The sequence below is a fragment of the Salvelinus namaycush genome, chromosome 3, assembly GCF_016432855.1.
Source record: "Salvelinus namaycush isolate Seneca chromosome 3, SaNama_1.0, whole genome shotgun sequence".
NCBI lineage: Eukaryota > Metazoa > Chordata > Actinopteri > Salmoniformes > Salmonidae > Salvelinus > Salvelinus namaycush.
In genome coordinates, this window is record NC_052309.1 from 83,524,711 (window position 1) to 83,547,991 (window position 23,281).

At 41.8% G+C, this 23,281-nt stretch overlaps 2 protein-coding genes across 2 annotated transcripts; both read left to right on the forward strand.

Moving 5' to 3' along the window:
* The first annotated feature begins 4,017 nt into the window (after positions 1-4,017).
* cbx8a (chromobox homolog 8a (Pc class homolog, Drosophila)) lies at positions 4,018-6,814 on the forward strand. The gene is made up of 5 exons (XM_038989351.1): positions 4,018-4,170; positions 4,308-4,351; positions 4,726-4,791; positions 4,953-5,019; positions 5,558-6,814. The coding sequence occupies exons 1-5, from the start codon at positions 4,102-4,104 to the stop codon at positions 6,425-6,427; spliced, it is 1,116 nt and encodes a 371-aa protein (XP_038845279.1). The 5' UTR covers positions 4,018-4,101; the 3' UTR covers positions 6,428-6,814.
* Positions 6,815-11,192: 4,378 nt separating this feature from the next.
* On the forward strand, positions 11,193-16,825 carry LOC120044078 (meteorin-like protein). The gene is made up of 4 exons (XM_038988666.1): positions 11,193-11,284; positions 11,686-12,089; positions 14,369-14,428; positions 16,488-16,825. The coding sequence occupies exons 1-4, from the start codon at positions 11,193-11,195 to the stop codon at positions 16,823-16,825; spliced, it is 894 nt and encodes a 297-aa protein (XP_038844594.1).
* Positions 16,826-23,281: the final 6,456 nt, after the last annotated feature.

Sequence of the window (23,281 nt, forward strand, 5' to 3'; positions counted from 1 at the left end):
CATTCTGAATTTGCTTACTGACCGAAGAAGCACGCCATTTTAGTGTATTACACAGTGTAACATAGGCAAATGCAACGTAAACTTAGGCACATTTCGAGAAATTGTATTTGATCTTAACGAAAGCCAGAATCACTAGTAAGGGGAACGAACAACCTTAGTGTTGGACAAATGCACTTGGATAGTAACCAACAGAAATGATTCATCGAAATTCATCAACAAGTCTATTTTCAATCAAGGTGTTAGGTGTGGATAGCAAATTGCCAAAGGTGCACATAATACATATCGGAAAAGAGGTTTAAATATATCTGGAGTTGGACATACTCTTATAAAAATTGGCCCATAAATTGTTCTTCTGCTGTCTAAAGGATAACCTAATGTAGTTCCAGGCAGAACCCTTTTTGGTTCCAGGTAGACCTCTTTCACCTAACAAATTAACCCTCAATGAATACTTTAAGAACCCTTTTGGTGAAAATGTTCTGTAACTGGGAGAGGCGAATAACCCTTTATGATTCAAGGTAGCCCATTTTTGCCACATACACACAGTCATATAAGGTGAGGCCACTTGGCGGTCAATTTGAAGAAGATATAATTAGGCTACAAGACGGGCCACAGAACTGGAACAAGCAAACACACACAGGACTATCTTTACAAGTGAAGGACATTATAGAAATAGCCAACCTCAAGATCGCATAAGAGATTGCATGAACCTGAGATATGACTGACACGCATGACTCTGAGATGACTCAGCTTTCTGTAGTCAAACAGAAACCTCGTTGTACACGTTGGAGCATATAAATAGAACAAGTGCGATGTTTCACATTCCCCCTTTATCACCACACCACAACCTTCCAGTGCAGCCAACCATTGCTGTATCATCTTACATTTGCAGACGTAGCCTACTGCAAGGCGTATTTGCCATGTAGCCTAGGGCAAACAACAACTAATAACACCAATCAATTCGAATGACTGTTTTGTGTATTTTTTATGAGATTTTTTAAAACACTTCTGATGGGGGCCAGTAGCATACGCCTATATGCCACTCTAATTATAAAGGATTCACAAATAAGTCAATTAAATGTAATTTGTGAAGATGACATTTATTTAGTGTTAAATCATGGCCAAACACTAATACAATCCGCCAAGACTTATTTGCAGCATCGTTGTTGAATAAACACGAGAGAGAGAGAGGCAGAGTAAATTCAGTTTGCTTCGAGGCTGTGGTTCTTCTTCTCGAGCTGAAAACATACATGTATTTTATGTGTGTCTGTGGTTTTCCTCTTACTCGGGCTACGCGTTTTGCACAACAGATAATGTCCTCCATGAAAGTAGGACAGCGATCAGCGCTTGCGAGTAGTGAGCTGAGTAACCGCTGTTGCCCAGAAACGAGCGAGCCAATAATATTTTACCAACTCGCACTGTGTATCCATGTATGGCTGTCGCCATTGCTGCACTGCAGTAAAGCTGAGACCAATCATCGAGACCACCAAATATGGAGTCCTGCAGTTAGGCGTTACTTCTTCTAGGCTTAGCGCGTTCCCTTAATATGTTGTCGTTTTAATACCCACATTGCTGAAATGTCGGTATCATTTTTTGAGCGTATCAAAATGGTGGCATATGATTTCCAATGCAACCCATGCATCTTTTGTCCGCCGTCCTTTGTCTCCTCGTCTGTAATAAGGCTACAGTGGCCATATCTACGTGTTATGTTGAACATGTGTTGTTGGGTAACAGAGTAGGGCGAAATAATCTGGCATCTGAAGGTCAAATAGGGAACAAATCCGATGTACATTCTGCTCTCCCCTTCGCATAGGCTCTAGAGCCATTCCACCAAACGCACGAGCGTTTTCTTTCCAAATCCGAAGCATATTGTCGGTTTGATGAACCGCTATGGCGTTATAAACACTATATTATCACACATTGTGCACACTCGCCATGCTTTGTATGCTATTCAGCAATACACTGTAATTGTGTAATAGCAGGATTTCCCTGTTTCTATTGATATTGTGGAAACGCCTGAGTAATTTAGTCATATATCAATTCACATTGTTGACAGAAACGTTCCATCATTTCGTTATCATACAAAATTGTAAAATACCTACAATGTAATGTTTAGTATGATATGTAAGTCTCTCTCGCGTTCTCTCTCTCCTTCTCCCTCTCCCTCTCTCTCTCTATCTACATCAAATTCATACATATCTCTTTGTCTCATTATATTTTCATAACTCGTATGATTCCCTTTGGTAACTCTGCACTTTTTCTATAGATTCTTCTCTTACTTGTACAACGTGTTTAGTTGTGTACAAAAAATTGCAGGCTATAGTCGACTACTTGAATTTTCCCAATTTCATTTTCTGAACAAGTTTAACCTTTGATGTGGACTTGAATAACACTGTACTCTAATGACTTAGGCCTACTCTTAAATACATTCAGAAGATAACAAACGCGGGTTTTCGCAGTTTGATCTTTACGTAATTCATAGCTCTGCCTTCATTACCCTTTCTTTATTTTTCACCAAAGAAAGGCTGTAGTTTGCATGGATCAAGGGACAGAACTCAAGGGGTTTATATTTGTATTAATTTGTTTAATAAGTTACCTAACGAGGACTGATAGCCACATTTTGTCAAATACTATAGGTTTCAAATGAATGTAGGTTTCTGTAGGATATGTTTCAGATCTCAGTTATCTCTTTATTATAGGAGGCGTAAATCATATTATTATTTTCTCTTGTATAAAAATTCCTCATAAAAACAAAATCATTCTGAAAAACACAAAGCCTAAAAACTTGTGTAAGTAAGCTTAATTATTAAAAAATATATACGTTCATGAGGCAATTAAAGCAACCAAAGCGTCTTGATAATAATAATAATAACAAACAATAACATTCGTTATAGTAAATACAAAACCTGGTATACATTTTTAACAAACCAACATAATTTATTTTAAGTAATTTGGTTATTTAGCAATGTATTAATATTGTTATGATTATTATTAGTAAGTATAAACATGATTATTGTTATTACCTTGTGCTAGACTATGTTATATAGTTATATGTCATTATCACGTCATTCTTTTTTCCAAAGACCTGTCTATTCTTGTTATGGCTATGTTATCATATGTTCACATTTCTATGGCTAAGTTGTGTTTGAAATATTTGATCGTTTTCAGTTGTGTTTACCTATTCATCTTCAGACAGTAAAACTTAACATTCAACTCTTCTTAATTTGACTTTTAATTGTTTTCATAAATTCATAACTCTTCAACCGAATTCGTTTTTTTAAAACTATCGGACGACCAAAGAGACCAGTGATTCAGCACCCTACAATAAAGTAAATTACCAATAAAAAAAACAAACAATATCTTCATGAAAATGATACAACTTGAAAGGTCAATTTTAATTGACCTTTGTAGAGTTTAGCCTCACGTAGTTGGACATTAATGAACAATAGCGCAAGATTATAAAATAACATACTTTCCCATCTCTAGGCTACACATAGCTATCCTATGCATTTGTATTTAGGTTGGTGCATGGGATTCCTGGCAACTAGCTTATCAGTTAGATTCGGTGGAAATACAATCGAGCCTCAAGGTCATGTTCTTATTGATTCTCACTTTGATATTTTCATATCAAATAAATTAATGCTCTTTTTTATATTTCTAAATGCCGATGACTGGCTATTTAAAGATCTGTTCAAGGAAATAGTCACAATGCAAGGTAAGAGGTTGGGTAGACTATACAATGAATATAAATGAACAAATTATTTTGAAATGGATAATACTTTTGTGTGCCATAGTCAGACGGTTATTTATTCGCTTATGCCAAAGACATTCCTGCGTACAAACCTGACAACCACCAAATCAGCGTCATTTCCTTAGACTCAAGAGGAATTAACTCCTCCCCTTCACTTAGCAACCCAGAGCACGTAGCAACAGCTGAGCCAATGCGCTCTACAAGATACGGTCCCACCGACTGTGGTGCTTGGCAACCCATATAAAACGTGATGACGTCTTCCTCACTGAGCGTATTATGGGATGTGTGGAATTAAACAGCGAGGGCAGTAGAAAGAAAACAATATATAGCTTATTAACGAGGTTGAAGTAAACATGGAGCTATCGGCTGTTGGAGAGCGTGTCTTCGCTGCGGAGTCCATCAACAAACAACGCATAAGAAGAGTATGCAGTTTATTTTCGTTACACCTCCGCGTTTCTAACAATAATGTATGCTAATCGTGTGTTTGTGCACCATCGCAATGACATTCTATCGACAATAAGTAGGTCTAATTCTCTCCATATTTGTTGTTATATTGCAGGGTCGAATGGAATACCTTGTGAAATGGAAGGGCTGGTCTAAAAAGTGAGTAGGCTACACTGGTTTGGAAGCTGACAGCAGAGCTTCCAGCCTGTCGTTTTATCTCTCGAATGCTTGTTTTTATGTGCACCAACGTGTGCTCATGACATGTTTAGGCCATGTAACCGAGGCTTGTTGATTGCGTAAAGGGCATGGTTTTGGTAACATTCGCGTACTTTGCTTAGGCTATTTTAACACACAAGCACACGACAAGAGTTTTGCTAACATTAGCAGATTGCTACCTCCACATACGTCGCTGTCCGCTAGGCAATGCCAGAATGAAAGCAACGAGATTCTCAGCCGACATTGTTTCATTTGGTGAACGCTTTCGCCACAAATGTGACACTCTTCTTACGCTACCGTATCGTTCTTTTGGATAGATATAGCACGTGGGAACCGGAGGAAAACATTCTAGATGCGCGCCTCTTCGCTGCGTTCGAAGAAAGGTAAGGTTTTGACAGCACAGCAGGCCTCTTCTGGCAGAGTGCGAATATGTCATCATGGGCTATCCCCAACAGACGACATGCATTTAACATAACTCAAATAAGACTCAATTATTTCGAGCGAGTTACGTTTCATACGAAAATGGTATGTATTTATTTCACAGGGAGCGTGAAAGGGAGTTATTTGGGCCAAAGAAGAGGGGACCGAAGCCCGAGACATTTCTGCTGAAGGTGGGGGAATTAAACAGTGACGGTCATGAGTTAGTTAGTCCATATTTCAGTCATATTTATTTTCTTACTCATCACCTATGTTTTCCGACAATTGAATCATGAGTCTTGTGGTCTGATAGCATGTCAGACTACAAAATGTCTGATATTCAGCTAATAAATAGATGAAAGTGCAACATTGTCTGTTATCTTGCTCTTTAATTTATTTTATTTTTACCCCTGCTTTAATTTCCGTTTTGATGCTATTGTTCAAGCTCCAAGTTGAATAAAGTAACACAGGTTTCCAAGTTACAGTGGGAAATAAATGTATGCAAAAGAGTGAATGTTCAAACTTTGTCATTACCAACAAAATTGCCATCATTGTAATAATGATTTTGGTGTATGGAAATGGCATGTGGATGAACAATGTCAAATAGGCTATAGGCCTATTTCATAGTTGGAAAATATCTGCAATAATACAGCTTATAAATAACAGGATTTAGCCTTCCAAGTACATGTTTATGAAACCCCATACTTATCTAACTTGACCACCTTTATACAGGCAAAGGCGAAAGCCACAGCAAAGACTTATGAATGCAGAAGAGAAATGCCAAGGGGGATTCGTGTTTCATACCCTGTTCCGACGCCTATGATTACACCGAGAGCTCGAGAGGGACTACGGGCTGTCGTGCCCACAATCTTTCCCCCTAGCACGGTCAACCGAGGAGAGAGTGTGAGGGTCAGACTGCCAGAGAGAAGGTCGCGACCGGCGCCTCCACCCTCATTCATGGCTGAGGAATTTGTCAACATCCATAAAAAAAGGGGCCCTAAACCCAAGTTCCGTTTAGGATTCAACATGGAGCCAGACAGCTGTCCATCAGAGGAGCCCGAGAAGAGGAGTCGGTTAGAGGAGCAGCACGTCCCATACGGTCTGTCTAAAATGTCCAGACATTGTCATCATGAAGCCGAAACATCTGAGAGAAGTGTCATCCAGTTGACACGCAGGTTTCAAGAGGGAACCAGCATTGTGCCAAAATCAAACAACGCTCACAGACGGGTGGGGACTGTGTCCAATCCTGGCACCCATAGCCATGATGGTAGACTCGTCCATAAGGCTAGACTCGATCACCAGAGCCGCAGAACTTTAGAATGCCCTGGGGGCATGTCTGTCCCCCACCCCAAACTGAAGCATGTGTCCAAAAAACATTTCTACAGAGCCAGTGACTCTTCTTCATCCATGCAACAGTCTAGCCCCATTGTTGGCGCCAAATTGCCTGCATCGAGGAGTTTTGGAGAGCAGTCAGCAGGGTCTTGGAGGCCACGTCTGGATAATGTTGAGAAGGTGGTGGTAACAGATGTGACAACAAACTTTTTGACAGTCACCATCAAAGAGAGCAGCACAGACAAAGGTTTTTTCAAAGATAAAAGATGAAACAAAGTCAATATCTGCTTCACATAACATGACTAACAATGCAACAGCTATGTGTAAGAAGTTGGTAATAGCTTAATCATGATCATTTGAGATACATTTTTTATAGGCCTAACTATATCCAGAGTTGTATGTTTAATATGTATTATGTCAAAGTATTTAATGTAATAATGACCAAATTAAACATGTCTATATAGTTTATTTGAATATAATTTTTTGGATAACTATTTCGTATTTTCATTTAAACTTTTAAATACATTAAGAGTCTTACATTCCCTCACCTTCTAATGGGGCTATCAATTCAGCCTGGTTTAAATGTGGTAGGCTATAGAGGTATGTAATAGCTGTTATTTAATATAGCAATAAGGACTTTCCCTAACGTTTCATACCATTTTCTGGACACATTTAAAAAATATATATATATTTTTCACATTTTGTATTAACATAATTGCAAGGATAGACATGCATGTAGACCTACTCTAGTGGGTAGGCCTAATGTTTAAAAATATTTGGAAATTACCTTCCATTATCCATAGCATATTCTATGCAATAAATCGAGAATATTCGTGTGAAAATGTATGTCAGATAAGGTTCAATGGACGACCTTGACCTATAGTTAACGATTACCCTAATACACAACTCTGTGCTCCGGTGCAGCAGCCAGTGTAGTTGGAGCTCGGCGGTTGAATTGTTCCCTGGACGCCCTGATGTGTGTCAAATCAGTTCAGCACAGCTGGGACTGGGACTAGCGATATTTTAGGTATGACTTCCACTGAACTGCTTTAGAAAAATGCACGAGCAAAACAAATCAGTTTCCGATGCTGAGTTAATTTGTTTTGGGATTTGAGGTAATCATTTGTAAAAGGTATTTTGTTGGTTTATTCAAGTAGCCATTTGGGAATTGTTTTGCGCAATATTCAAAATAACCCGTCAATGGATTTTCTTGACACAACTAATTGTTTGCTTGAAGAAACCTTCGAACAAGATAATTAAATGGGACAATGATTAACTGAGGTTTTGGGTTTCTTCAGGCAAACAACTAGTGGTGTCAAGAATATTCGGGGTTTAAGGACAGGATTAGTCAGAGTTGAACTTTTTGACAGTATCTAAATGGTAGGTTTACTTCAGTTAGGGTAGATAACAATTCATTACCGATTAGCTCTGAAGCATTGGTCATAGTGCGAGCTCATGAGTTTTGATGATCTATTGCTCTTTAGACCAATTTTGTCCTTTCTAATTATTTGTTCACAATCTAGAGGGATATTCGCATGGGGTCTTGATTAGCAGACAAGGACGTGCATGTATGTATTCAATATTTGATCACTTTACTTATTATTCTTAGGTCTATTGACAGACTGCCGAAAGAAATGGCACACATGGGGCCACAGACGGCTTCATCTTTTGGATCTTGAATTGGACCCCAACCTTTGAATTAAATTAGCCCATTAAAAAAAATACAAAATATCATGTCCAGCTGCATCTTAGAAGTATTCCTACTTTTGATAATGCCAATATCTAATGGCTTCTGCATTGTAGATTTGCTTCGTTATCTATAGCCTAATATAATACAGGTTTTACATTCATGTCAGCCTAACAGTTGACGTTTCTATCTTTTGGAAAATACGAAATAGGACTCATCATCACACACCCTGATGACCCACGCCTCCTTTAATAAACTGAGCTATATGACTTGCTTAGTTAAATAAAGGTTAAATATGAATACAGTAGGCCACACACCATTTATGTACTGCAATCAATTTCTCTCGCACGCCCGGGACTATAGGCCAACCCATGTGTATGTGCAACGTTATGTCTCCTAATTGTTTTAGGCCTATGTCTTTTGCGACAAGCAATGTATAGACGGTGCCAGACGCACGGCAGTGGGGTAGGCTATATTACAATGCAGGGACCAGAGGCCGCAGGAGTCTCATTACAGGTGGTTGCCGTCGGGGACCGTTTTAGCCAGCCATGGGTTGGTCCTGGGCAGGAGGGCCATGATCGTTCAAAAGGTGCAGATGAAACGCGGATGCTGCTGGATGTGTGTGACGATGGGACGTCTGTGTGGCATATTTGACTATTTTCATAAGATGTGGTCGTGCCTTGATATGGGATGGGGTGCTTGCCCTTGCAGGTACGGCAGTAACCCTCAAGACTGGGTGGAGTGTCACAGACTATGTTGCCAATAAGCCTATGAGCTTTTTATTTTATTATTCACGATTTTAATATATATTATTCAATAGGAGTTATAATACCGCTACTAGGTTACATTTACATTTTGCATGATTTTGTAACTTTTTTAAGGGGTTCACATTAAAGAAAAATATTACTTTCGTCAATTACCATAATGCGTCTTATGGAGAGATGATGTAACAAAATGTAAATGACATGCCTGCAGGGAGACAGAAATATTAGAGTGCTGGAGCTGAGCTGGAGGCTGACTGTGACCTTAAATAATCTCTGGCATTTCTAACACTCTGGCCCATCATTTTAATTGGGGACCCCAAACGAGCCCATTTTATTGCTTGAGGCCCCCATTATTAGCCAGATAATGATACTTTTGCGAAGAAAAAAAACAAGTTATGCAGGCAAAAATGGATCAGCCCTTCTGGCATTTGCCCGAAATGCCAGATGACTAGTCTGCCCCTATGGGACACTGAACCACTAGCCTTCTGTAGAAATCAGTCAGTCTGGGAGCTGAATGCCACTCGGACTAGAGGGTTATTCTCTCTTTTTTTTAGAATAACAAAGTGTCCATTCATGTTGCTCTCCCCAGGGAACTGGGCTCTGGCCTCCGAACACGTGACACAAACAGACCAACCTGAGAGCGTGTGTGAAAATGAACCTGGCTGTGACAACAGCGCGAGCCTCTCAACTGCCATTGACAGTTACAAGGCCTTCCCTTACAGCTGAATTCTGATATAGGATTGAAAATAATAGTTATTCCTGGGTATAGTTCGGAATACTTTTTATAGACTAAATTAAAATAGTGTAGGTTAAGAAATACATACATTATTAGTGTTTAAAATGAATAAAAGGTGCCCTATTTTAACTCTTAGCAGTTTTTAAATTCTAGCCTATAGACTATGTTATTACTACACAGTAGGCCTATGTCTGTTAAATTTCCACCTGGTTGAGGAAAGGACATATCCTTTCGTAAGCCCATACCCTAGCAGTGGACTTTCCCCGCATCTGAGAAAACATCTGCCTAAATTCTCCATATGAGTGCAATTTACCAAACCACATTCCCATCAAAATGCATAAGCCTTTGATCTCGCACCACCGGAGGGGGCCAACCAAGTCCTGTGAACAACCAACAGTATTATACACATGTGGTTGCTGGATAACCCCGCAAGATGTCGCCATGGACTTGACTTGCACCTTTTGTTGCTTGGGCGCAGAAGGATTGCTATTTTGTTCACGGATTTTAACCCTCATTAACGTTAAACCGAGACGCGCATGCCCTGCATTTTCCAGATGTGCATTACATGTACACGGCCACTAGATAGAGCCCAAGTATCAAAAATACGTTGTGCCTTTTTCAGTTCTTGGCCTGGGCCTGTTCCTAGTTGGATACAACCGGGAATGGATTTCGTCATCATTACCGTTATTCGCCCTGCCCACCTCCTTCACCCCCACTCACCACCCAAACTATACTATCTGTGGCCGTTAGGCCTACCATTCGTTTTATAGAACCAAGCCTATCATTACAAAATGCGATTTCAATTATCTATATATATACAAAAAACATCGTATTATTTTGTTAATTTATTTTATGAGTTATTTACTTATATAGGCCAATGTTTAGGGGTTGAATGTGCAAATATAAAGTGTTCAGAAAATACGTATCAATACTAGCCTGCATAAATAAAAGGCTTCTAAATAAGAAGTAATTGGCATTTGTCGGCATTTATTTCCCAAAGTTTCATGAAGGCTCCAATTATCCAGGTGTGGAAAAGCTGTGAGTCGCGCAGTGCACTTGAAGGTGACAGATGGCTGGAGCCAGTACTGCGGATCGTCTTTTCACTGAACTGACCTAAAACAAAAGCTAAAAGAGATTGAACGCGTATTAAGTACTCAGTCGTGTGGGAACGCAGGCCTAAATAATGCGATAAAAAAAATGTAATTACGTTTTGGTCAAGCTTTTTCGATTATTGGACCCACAGGCTATTCCGATTGATAGCCTATACCTACAATTTGCCACAAATAGCCTACATGTTGTTTTATCCATTTTACACAACTTCTATCATTAAATTATGTAACGACAAATGCAAATTACCGCCTTTGAAACGGTTTCGATTTACAAATCTTTGGGCTTGGTAATTACGCGATTGATTGATTGATTGAATTTATTTGACAAGTTGTAAAATACATACATAAGGGGGCTCCAGCCAGTGACGCCTCCACATACAATTTAAGAAAATCATCAAGGATAACACAATTAAGCTCAACAGCTTATTTCCATTGTGGTCCAACGGTAATGATGACGAAATCCATTCCCGGTTGTATCAACCATCATCATCCTCACACATACACACATACACACAGAGACACATAGCGAGGACATCCATTTTCTACCAACGCTGTCAGGGGGCTAGGGTGGACATTACTACTCATACAATGCAGCCGCAGCGTCAGTCACAGGCGTCCACAGATGTTGCTAAGAGAGCATCTCAGTGAGCTAGCAGAAGGATTGGAGCGGAACATTGGTGATGTCTTCTCACCAAGTTGATTTTGGATTCTATTTTTATTCCTATATTTGGTGGTTGCAATGTCGCCAACTCTAAGTCTGATTTTCATGTATGTACTGTTCCTGTGCTGTTTGTCTCCCTGCGCGGCAGACCTATGCAACTGGACTGGAAGGTGAGGGATTATGCTTTTTTTTAAAAGCCAGAATTCCAAACTGGTATTTGACTTTGGGATTGCGTTTAGCCGTTCTAAAAACGTTGTTGTCTAAATATTTATGATTATTATCTGTTTATACCAATATCCTAATCGTTTTCAGGTAATTGTGTATTCTTATTGTTGCATATTATTGCAACAACAAGCAATAATATGCAATAGCGCTACTTGCAGTTATCCTATCAAAATGGGTTTTGCCAAAACAATAAATGTTTTAACACTTGGATTGAGTGGGGGGAAATAATATACATATTCTATGTGAGTATAGGCTAATCTCTCTCGTCGTATATTATTTTCTGACCTGCATTGTTTTCTGAGTGAGTGTGCCCATTTGAACCCTTCTCCTTGTTCTTGGATTGCAGTGGTTTGGCGCGTGAGGCTGAGGCTAACTCGCGGACTGTGCAGCAGGTGCGGCTGCGTTGCACGGAGGGTTCGGTGGAGTGGGTCTACCCGGGCCAGGCGCTTCGGGTCGTCCTGGAACCCAACCTGTCCTCTGCGCGCCACACAACGGTCTGTATCAAACCGTTCCGCAGCTTCAACGGCGCGAGCGTCTACATCGAGCGGGCTGGGGAACTGGACCTGTTGATGACGGATGGAGGGCGGCCGGAGCAGGTGTTCTGTTTCCCGGCGGACGGACCTCAGAAGCCAGCCATCTTCCTCCTGGCAAACCCGCAGAGGGATATCAGCCAACGCGCAGTAGGCTTCAGATATGAGTTGCTGGGCAATCGGACCACTGCGCCCAACCTCGGCCAAAGTGTGTTGCAGGGTGAGTATTTGACAGTGGTGGAAAAATTACCCAATTGTCATAGTTGAGTAAAAGTAAAGATTCCTTAATATAAAATTACTTAAGTAAAAGAGGAAGTCACCCAGTAAAATACTACTTGAGTAAAAGTCTAAAAGTATTTGGATTTAAATTTACTTAAATATCAAAAGTAAATGTAATTGCAAAACTATACTTAAGCATAAAAAGTAAAGTAAAAGTATAAATAATAAAACATTGCTTATGTTTTAAGCAAATCAGACGGCACAAGCATATTTGTCGATAGAGCACACTAACACGCAGACATCATTTACAAACTAAGCATTTGTGTTTAGTTAGTCTGCCAGATCAGAGGCAGTAGGGATGAACAGGGATGTTCTCTTGATAAGTGCGTTAATTGGACCATTTTACTGTCCTGCTAACCATTCAAAATGAAACGTATACTTTTGGGTGTCAGGGAAAATGTAAGGAGTAAAAAGTACATTATTTTATTTAGGAATGTATTGAAGTAAAAGTAAAAGTTGTCAAATTTAAAGTACAGATACCACAAAAAACGACCTAAGTAGTAGGCTACGTTAAATTATTCGAATTTAAGAACTTTTCACCACTGACATTTGGAGATAATACGAATTCTCTATTTGTATGCCATGGTGATAAGATGTTCATTTGACACTTTTGTTGGAGTTGCAATCCCAATTGTAAATAGACCTAATAATTTATTGATATAAAAAAAATGATGTATGTTTTGTCAGTTGTATTGGTGTCAAAAAAGAACATTGCAGTGAAGAATGAAAGTGTCAACAAGTATCCTTAATGCAAATCATCATGCCTTCAGTTGTTTTTAAGTGTTTTTTACTTTAGACCCATCTTCTTGATTCATTTAACCATTTCCAAGCAAGTGCATCAATAATAAAACACTGATACATTCTAACTTAATCATAGAAGACAATAAACTCCTAGCATCACAGCACATGGCACAAGAGGTGGGCTCATTCACTGTGTGGGTGGAGGGGTGTGCTGGGGAGACTGAGGCCCAAAGAAATCAGTCAATTATCCAATTAAAGACCAAATCCAATCTTGCCTGGTCTAGGAAGCAGCTGCTGACCGGTCTGTTGTTTTGTCTGGTGGTCTCATTTCCACCGGAGGGACAAAGCCAGGGAGCAGGGACCAGGGTGGCGGAGGGCCATTGGCCCCCGGGTATCTCAATGGAGACAGCAGATACTTGTTGGATTCTACAGATGCCTCATCTGTGTGTGTGTGTGTGTGGGCCTGTCTCAATGGGGTGATGTCATTCTCCTGTCCTGATGATGTGATGTCTCTGTCTGAGTCCTTCTCTCCCAATATTGACAGAGTGGAGGAGTTCAGTGGAGAATACCAGTGATTGGGGTCACCAGTCTGGGGTCATTCAATTAGACCGCTAAACAATAGAAGTCAAACATGGAGGTCGAGACTCATCAATGCTTTTGATTTGTGTGGGTAGTGCTAGTATGGTGGAGGAGATGTGAATGGAGTAGAGACACATGCCAGACATTCCTCCATCTGACCCCTTGGCTTGTTGTCTGGATGAACTGAGGAGGGATGGATGGATGGACGGATGGAGCTGCTGGTATGTGTGTGTCAATGGAGTGGCAAGCTGTCTGTAATCCTCATCCATCAATCAGTTGTCTCAAGCCCAGCCATCACAGTAGGGTGTTGGGTGTGGTCTGAAGTGTTGATAGTGGACCCTCACAGTAGGGTTTTGGGTGTGGTCTGACGTGTTGAAAGTGGACCCTCACAGTAGGGTGTTGGGTGTGGTCTGAAGTGTTGAAAGTGGACCCTCACAGTAGGGTGTTGGGTGTGGTCTGAAGTGTTGAAAGTGGACCATCACAGTAGGGCGTTGGGTGGGGTTTGAAGTGTTGAAAGTGGACCCTCACAGTAGGGCGTTGGGTGGGGTTTGAAGTGTTGAAAGTGGACCCTCACAGTAGGTTGTTGGGTGTGGTCTGAAGTGTTGAAAGTGGACCCTCACAGTAGGGTGATAGTATCCAGTAAGATGATCACTATAAGAAGTGTAGATGATGATGGTTAATATGAGAGAAAGAGAGAAATGGGTGGTGATGCAGAGTATGGAGTGGGCCGAGAGAGAGATAGATTGTGAAGCGAGAGAGAGAGAATGATTAGAGAGAGAGTTGTGAGAAGACAAGTGAAGTGAAAGGATGTGCATTGGTGCTTCACAGGGTGATGTGTGTCCCTTTCCTCTGCATAGACCCACACTCTTTCTCTAAACTTCTCTCTCTCTCCTCCCACAGCTAGCTGCCGTCCCTGCAATGACACAGAGCTCCTCCTGGCCATCTGCAGCAGTGACTTTGGTATGTATCAATAGAACATAAATAATTCATTATTGTTCTTATTTACAAATCTAGATACTATATCAAACATTTATAAAAACGGTGAACAGCTATAGCTTTTGACTCGTTGTGTCTTATCTCTTTAGTTCTCTATAGATCCATGTAGCCCAATCTGTCCCCTCATCAGCTGGGTATCAGCACTAATTTATGCTACAAAGGCCTGGGGTGGAGTCAGTGAGTGGGTGTTGGAAAGGAGATTTTGTGTCTGTGTGGATGTGTTGGGGGGGGGGCTGATCCCAGTGAACAGCTTCTGTAGCTGGGCAGAGGGGCCTGACAGATGTGAGGGCTGCGGCTGCACAATGGGAGACCCATTGGCTTAAGGCTGCAACAGAGCAGAAGCAATAGTACCATTGAGTCCACTTCATTTATAGGCTGACTCCCGTGCCCTGATCTCACAAATCGCCATCATCGACTTTTTATGAGAGAAAATAGCTGGCTAATGAAAGTGTAAATGGCCACAGAGAGTGAAAGGAGGGAATGGAGGGATTTCTGTGGAGTGAGTGGGGATGTGGAGGCTGAGAGGAGGGAGAGTGAGTGGGGGATGTGGAGACTGAGAGGAGTGAGAGTGAGTGGGGGATGTGGAGGCTGAGAGGAGGGAGAGTGAGTGGGGGATGTGGAGGCTGAGAGGAGGGAGAGTGAGTGGGGGATGTGGAGGCTGAGGAGTGAGAGGGGGATGTGGAGACTGAGGAGTGAGAGTGAGTGGGGGATGTGGAGACTGAGAGGAGGGAGAGTGAGTGGGGGATGTGGAGACTGAGGAGGGAGAGTGAGTGGGGGATGTGGAGACTGAGGAGGGAGAGTGAGTGGGGGATGTGGAGACTGAGGAGTGAGTGGGGGATGTGGAGACTGAGGAGTGAGTGGGGGATGTGGAGACTGAGGAGTGAGTGGGGGATGTGGAGACTGAGGAGTGAGTGGGGGATGTGGAGACTGAGGAGTGAGTGGGGGATGTGGAGACTGAGGAGTGAGTGGGGGATGTGGAGACTGAGGAGTGAGTGGGGGATGTGGAGACTGAGGAGTGAGTGGGGGATGTGGAGACTGAGGAGTGAGTGGGGGATGTGGAGACTGAGGAGTGAGTGGGGGATGTGGAGACTGAGGAGTGAGTGGGGGATGTGGAGACTGAGGAGTGAGTGGGGGATGTGGAGACTGAGGAGTGAGTGGGGGATGTGGAGACTGAGGAGTGAGTGGGGGATGTGGAGACTGAGGAGGGAGTGGGGGATGTGGAGACTGAGGAGGGAGAGTGAGTGGGGGATGTGGAGACTGAGGAGGGAGAGTGAGGGGGGGATGTGGAGACTGAGGAGGGAGTGAGTGGGGGATGTGGAAACAGAGAAGAGGGAGGGAGAGTGGAGGATGTGGAGACAGAGAGGAGGGAGAGTGAGTGGGGGATGTGGAGACAGAGAGGAGGGAGAGTGAGGGGGGGATGTGGAGACAGAGAGGAGGGAGAGTGAGTGGGGGATGTGGAGACAGAGAGGTGGGAGAGTGAGTGGGGGATGTGGAGACAGAGAGGAGGGAGAGTGAGTGGGGGATGTGGAGACAGAGAGGAGGGAGAGTGAGTGGAGGATGTGGAGACAGAGAGGAGGGAGAGTGAGTGGAGGATGTGGAGACAGAGAGGAGGGAGAGTGAGTGGAGGATGTGGAGACAGAGGAGGGAGAGTGAGTGGGGGATGTGGAGACAGAGAGGAGGGAGAGTGAGTGGGGGATGTGGAGACAGAGAGGAGGGAGAGTGAATGGGGGATGTGGAGACAGAGGAGTGAGAGAGTGTGGGGGATGTGGAGACACACATACTCACACAGCAAGATCCTGTTAACTTTTTAATTTCCCTCTTGGCCGCTTTAAAAAAAACACGTTATTGAAATGCACAACAATTTAGATCAGCTGAATCATACTGTATTGGTGGCTGTTTAATTGATAAATTTCTCATCTTTCTGTTCATATTAATTTGTTTTCATTACAATAAAACATAACCATAAATGATTGGGATGACTGAAAACAGTCTCTGATGTTAGTCCCCTCCTCTGCCCCTCCAGTGGTTCGCGGCTCCATCAGGAGCGTATCCCACAATGCTGAGCGGCAGACATCGTTGGTGGAGGTCTCAGAGGGGAGGGTGTACCGGCAGCGTAGCGGGGTGTTTGAGCGCCACACTGGCACCATAGGGGTTCCCGGTTCCAGTTCCTCATGGCACGGTCACATCCACACACTGTTACAGTGTCACGTAAAGCCTGGGGGCGGAGAGTTCCTATTCACAGGGACAGAACACTTTGGGGAGGCCTGGCTGGGTTGTGCCCCCCGCTATAAAGACTTCATGTCCCTCTACCAATCAGCTTGGGCGGCTCGCCAGAACCCCTGTGAGTTCCCGCTGGACTGAGGGTGTGTCCCATTTCCTAGTGGTGATCCATGAGCCCTTTGACCTGTAGGTAGGGTTTATTTTCTTAAATGGAACACATTGAGTCTCTTCTTTCTACCCCAGTTGGCGTGGTAGAGATTATGTCGCCGTGGCAGCAAGCGAGCGAGATGAGTTCCTCACGACCACAGCGGTTTGAGAGATGTTGTCCCTTCTACTCCTCCTGATTCTATACCGCTCACAACACCAGCAGGGACAAATCTGTTGGAGCACTTGTAGAGCACAAGGAGTACAAGGCCCAGGGCAGGGGCCCACAGGGGACCCATCCAGGCAGCACTAGAGGGGCCCCTGCCGGCCCCAGCAGGGAAAGGCTTAGAGAGCCTGGCCCTTTGTCTCTCTTCTCAACGCCCACAGCTCCCAGAGACTAAAAATGGTTAGACTGCTGCTTCACGCTTTGTCTCTCCCCACACCAACTGCTGCTCACTTCAGGGTCTCGGCGTGAGAGGTGTCCTCTGAACTACTGTGGCAGGAAATCTTATGAATTTAATGTCTGATTGTTGTTAGAGGTTTTATGTGGTCTTGTTTATTCCTTTGTACAATAGGTTTTGAAATATGTTATTGTAATGTAAATTAAATGTTGTGTAAATTCACAAGGATTTGATGATTTACATATTGATTGTATCATTCTGGTTTTATTACAGGGTATGGGATGATGCTACAGTGAAGGTGCAAACCTTCAGTTTGATTACCATTTATTGCCAAATATATAAGCAATGTTTGTGGGGATTTCTTGTGTACTTTTTTGACTGACTTGAAATGCACTTTCAAGCAATTACTTAAACTTTTGAACAAGAGATTTATTTTGTTCTTCATAACATTCTTTATTGTGGTTCTTGAGCATTATGAGAAAATATTTGTTGAAAATAGCTCCTCCTGTAGGAAATAATGATCATGAATATTTGCATTACAATTTTCTGCAACACCTTTAAATGACAAAAACATCTATTGCACTATTGTATCTATTGTCTATTAAAACAATACTGTTAAACATGTGGTACAGATGCATTTTTCATTTCACTCATTGAGCTTTTGGCATTACGCGTTAGACAACCGTAAGCATTAGAGGGAGAGTTTGAAAGATGAGGGGATGTCAACCCCAAACCCCCTCACCTCTGCCCCCCAACCACCAGGCCTCCCCTCAGTGTTAGCCTGGGCGTGGCAGCCCCTCCTGCTCTATTGTGGGTAGTCAGTGGACTGAGTGACGCAGACAGAGTGGGGTTTTACAGAGCTGCTGGGATAGTGAATGAAGAAGACTATTTTTCTTCAGCTTTAAGATTGATTATATGTCTCAGACCCTCTGTCCTTCATCAGCCACATTCAACAGACCTGTGCTTTAGATGGAAGCAGTGGGATTTAGACTCACGTCTCAGAAGAGGCTGGAGACAAAACTCAAGGCACTATAACATATTGTATCACATTAGTATTGCCAGTCTTGCTAGCTCAGCAAACTGTGGACCAGACAGACAGATAGAAAGCTGAGGTGATGAATGTGGGAGTCTTTATTAGACTGCAGAGGTACATAGTTTGGGCTCTTTCTCTTAGCAATCTCAGCAGTGTTGAAGGTGGAATTTTTTAGATAAGAGTTAATAAATACTTAATAGATAGTTAATGGCCAATGTTCAAGGAGCTTATTAATATGGCCTCAAATAACCCTAGTGATAGAAAACGATCCATTTAAAATCTGAATTTTAAAAGTATTACAACCTGCGTCTGAATGCAAATTCTTAATATAGATTTGTATTTAGTCTATCCAGTCCATCTAGCTGTGGTCTATAGAGTGTTTCACAACAGAGACATGAATAGTAAAGTCCAGAGACATGAGCCCCTCCTAAAGACCAGCATCTAAAAGCACAAGGCTTTTGTGTCTTTTGATATATCTGGTATGGAATAGGCTTAAATGGGATGTTATACCCCCATCCATATGCAACACAGTGCATAATCTCTGTTTTATAGGGGAATGGGAGTTTAGAGCCAACTGTCCAACAAGTTTCTACTTTGGCCCTTTTCCACTGCATCCTATACAGGCCTAATTATATGCAGTGCTAATGTTAATGGAATAACTCAGCGTAAAATGATATACAAATGGCTAAGATGGGGACAGAAAATGAGTAGTCTGAATCAGTCTATTCTTTTGGGGCTGTTGCTCCCCGATCACAGCCTGGGAAACAGAGTGAGCAGAGGTGGGAGGGGGACTTTTCGGGCCCCAAAAATCTAAGTTCCCTCCCCTTGCCCCTCCCCCAAAAAGATGGAACAATTCATTGACTTTTAAAGCGACTCCTTTTTATGCCTATTCCACACGTCTACTTGGCTGAGCAGGATTCACAAATTGCTGTGTTGAACGTTTTATTGGGACTAAATAGCTGCCAATGAAAGTGTAAATGACTGTGGGCTGAATGGGGCCCCCACAATGGGCCCACGGTGACAAGGCCCCGACAGACATAATGATCATTGTCACAGACGCTGTTAGCCAGGAACCACTGGGCCTCATGAATCCAAGGGGGCAATTTCAAGCCATTAGACTGGTCACTTTATCCACCAAGATCAACTCTATCTCCTTTATCTTTTAACCCTTTCTCTTTCTTTCGTTCGTTCTTTCTTTCGTTCTTTCTTTTTTTCTTTCTTTCTTTCATCCTATCTCTGTTCTCTTTCTCTTCTCTTTCTATCTCCTCTTAATATCTCTGTTCTCTTTCTATCTCCTCTTTCTATCTCTGTTCTCTTTCTCTCTCTGTTCTCTTTCTATCTCTCTCCTCTTTCTATCTCTTTACTCTTTCTATCGCTGTTCTCTTTCTCTTCTCTTTCTATCGCCTCTTAATATCTCTGTTCTCTTTCTATCTCCTCTTTCTATCGCTGTTCTCTTTCTATCTCTCTCCTCTTTCTATCACTGTTCTCTTTCTATCGCTCTCCTCTTTCTATCACTGTTCTTTTTCTATCACTGTTCTCTTTCTATCTCCTCTTTCTATCACTCTCCTCTTTCTATCACTGTTCTCTTTCTATCTCTGTTCTCTTTCTATCTCCTCTTAATATCTCTGTTCTCTTTCTATCTCCTCTTTCTATCACTCTCCTCTTTCTATCACTGTTCTCTTTCTATCTCTGTTCTCTTTCTATCTCCTCTTAATATCTCTGTTCTCTTTCTATCTCCTCTTTCTATCGCTGTTCTCTTTCTATCTCTCTCCTCTTTCTATCTCTGTTCTCTTTCTATCTCCTCTTAATATCTCTGTTCTCTTTCTATCTCCTCTTTCTATCGCTGTTCTCTTTCTCTTCTCTTTCTATCTCCTCTTAATATCTCTGTTCTCTTTCTATCTACTCTTTCTATCTTCTCTTTCTACCTCTGTTCTCTTTCTATCTTCTCTTTCTATCTCCTCTTTCTATCTCTGTTCTCTTTCTATCTACTCTTTCTATCTCTGTTCTCTTTCTAGCTCCTCTTAATATCTCTGTTCTCTTTCTATCTCTCCTCTTTCTTTCTATCTATCTTCTCTTTCCATCTCTCTTCTATTGTCACGATCGTCTTTAGGTGAAAGAGAGGACCAAGGCGCAGCGTGATATAAATACATATTCTATTTATTTGAAGATGAAACGAACACTAATACAAACTAGACAAAACAACAGTGACGCTAACAAACGAAAGTGCAGACACACGCTACTAACGTCAAACATAGACAATTACCCACAACCTACCTAATGCCTATGGCTGCCTAAATATGACTCTCAATCAGAGACAACGATAGACAGCTGTCTCTAATTGAGAACCAATCCAGGCAACCATAGACTTACATAAACACCTACACTGAACACAACCCCATGAACTCTACCAAAACCCCCTAGACAATACACACACCCTAGACTAGACAAAAAACACAAACATCCCCCCATGTCACACCCTGACCTAACTAAAATAATAAAGAAAACAAAGATAACTAAGGCCAGGGCGTGACATCTATTTCTTTCTGTCTCTCTTCTCTTATCCTTCCGGTTCGTCCAGTTATTGTCAAACTTAGTTTCTTCGTGAGGTTTTGATCATAATAACTCCCGATACTATAATCCCCTAGGCTTCCTCTCTTCACTATTTTTTGCTTTCTCTCACTTTCCTCTTTCTTCTCCTCCCACTTGATGAGGTTTAGGTTAAACCTATAAGATTAACCTGCTAAAATCCACTATGTTTGCTGTTCGCCAACTCAGGCAGGACATTTGTCTTAGAAAAGCACCCTTGAAAAACCCTAAATGGCATAGCGTTTTAACCAACATTTTAAATACTATTAAATGCAAAACTGTGGTGTGAAAAAATTATGAACCCCTCTCAACTCTAACTCATATCTCCTAAAGTCTCCAAAAAAGTATATTTTCAAACACAGATCTCCCTCACCAAGTCACCACCGAGCTGAATATTGTCTACTCTCCGGGGTTTTGAGGTCACACAATTCCCATCTTTGGGAATTCTCCAGCCGGACTCTGAGGGAACGACGTCCCGGGGTTTTCCAGGAGCGCCTGGAAGCGGGAGGCCGTGAGCCCCTCGGATGGTGTGCCGGCAGGAGTCCCCTCCATCTGGGGGGTAATTGGTTTATCCCACCGCCTGGCCAGCTTTCCCATGTGGGCCACTGCTGTGGGGAGGCCCGGGGTACAATGTGGAAACAGCATGAGACCCTCCAGGCCAGCCTTTGACTGGGTCTCCTTTACAGGCTATAGGACCAGGAGCATGGGAGCACAACACTCATGCCAGAGATGGACCCTGTGGTTTTGAAAAGGTCCTTCATTATTTTGCCGTCTGTTGTTTGCGTTTGAACTGAGTGTTTTGGTAATTGACTTATGGGGAAAGTTTATTTTTTATTTTTTATATCCCCGCTGATTCATAAGGTAATGAGATGAAGAGTTGGGCCAAAGTTTTACAAAGTGGTGAAGCCCTCCATACACAAAACACCTGGTTGGAAATTCAGTTGGCTTTTCCACATTATTTTCTACAAAATGTTCTGCATTTGGGCATTCTTTTGTTGGTCTTCTTTAAGGGAATACTGAAATTGAGTCTCAGTATCTGACAGTGATAACCACATTTCCACTATTCCTGGGTGTTTGCAATAGTCAGTCCTCGACACAAACTGTTCTGTGCTGATAATAACTTGACTGATATACACTGAGTGTACAAAACATTAAGAACACCTTTCTAATATTGAGTTGCCCCCCCCCCCCCCTTGCCCTCAGAACTGCCTCAATTGATCAAGGCATGGACTCTACAAGGTGTTGAAAGCGTTCCACAGGGATACTGGCCCATGTTGACTCCAATGCTTCCCACAGTTGAGTCAAGTTGGCCGGATGTCCTTTGGGTGGTGGACCATTCTTGATACACACGGGAAACTGTTGAGCATGAAAAACTCAGCAGCATTGCAGTTCTTGACACAAACTGGTTCGCCGGGCACCTACTACCATACCCCGTTCAAAGGCACCTTTGTCTCAATTGTTTCAAGGCTTTAAAATCCTTCTTTAATCTGTACTCCTCTTCATCTACTCTGACTGAAGTGGATTTAACAAGTGACATCAATAAGGGATCATAGCTTTCACCTGGATTCACCTGGTCAGTCTATGTCATGGAAATAGCAGGTGTCTTTTAAATATTTTGTACACTAAGTGTATGTTAAAAATACATGGTTGACAATAGCTTGTCACTTTGTTTATAAAAAGCTTTTAATCCCAAATAGTCACAGGAAAATAGTGTCCCCAAAATATACTGGGAAAACAAAAAAGGTGAAAATATAACAATAATGGTGATAATATATTCAACAACAATGGTGATAATATAACAGTAATGGTGATAATATAACAACAACAATGGTGATAATATAACAATTATGGTGATAATATATTCAACAACAATGGTGATAATATAGCAATAATGATGATAATAACAACAACAATGGTGATAATATAACAATTATGGTGATAATATATTCAACAACAATGGTGATAATATAGCAATAATGATGATAATAACAACAACAATGGTGATAATATAACAATAATGGTGATAATATACAGTACCAGTAAAACGTTTAGACACACCTACTCATTTAAGGATTTCTCTTTATTTGTACTATTTTCTACATTGTAGAATAATAGTGAAGACATCAAAACTATGAAATAACACATACGGAATCATTTAGTAACCAAAAAAGTGTTAAACAAATCAAAATATATTTTATATTTGAGATTTTTCAAAGTAGCCACCATTTGCCTTGATGACAGCTTTGCACACTCTTGGCATTCTCTCAACCAGCTTCATGAGGTAGTCTCCTGGAATGCATTTCAATTAACAGGTGTGCCTTGTTAAACATTCATTTGTGGAATTTATTTTCTTCTTAATGCGTTTGAGCCAATCAGTTGTGTTGTGACAAGGTAAGGGTGGTATACAGAAGATAGCCCTATTTGGTAAAACAC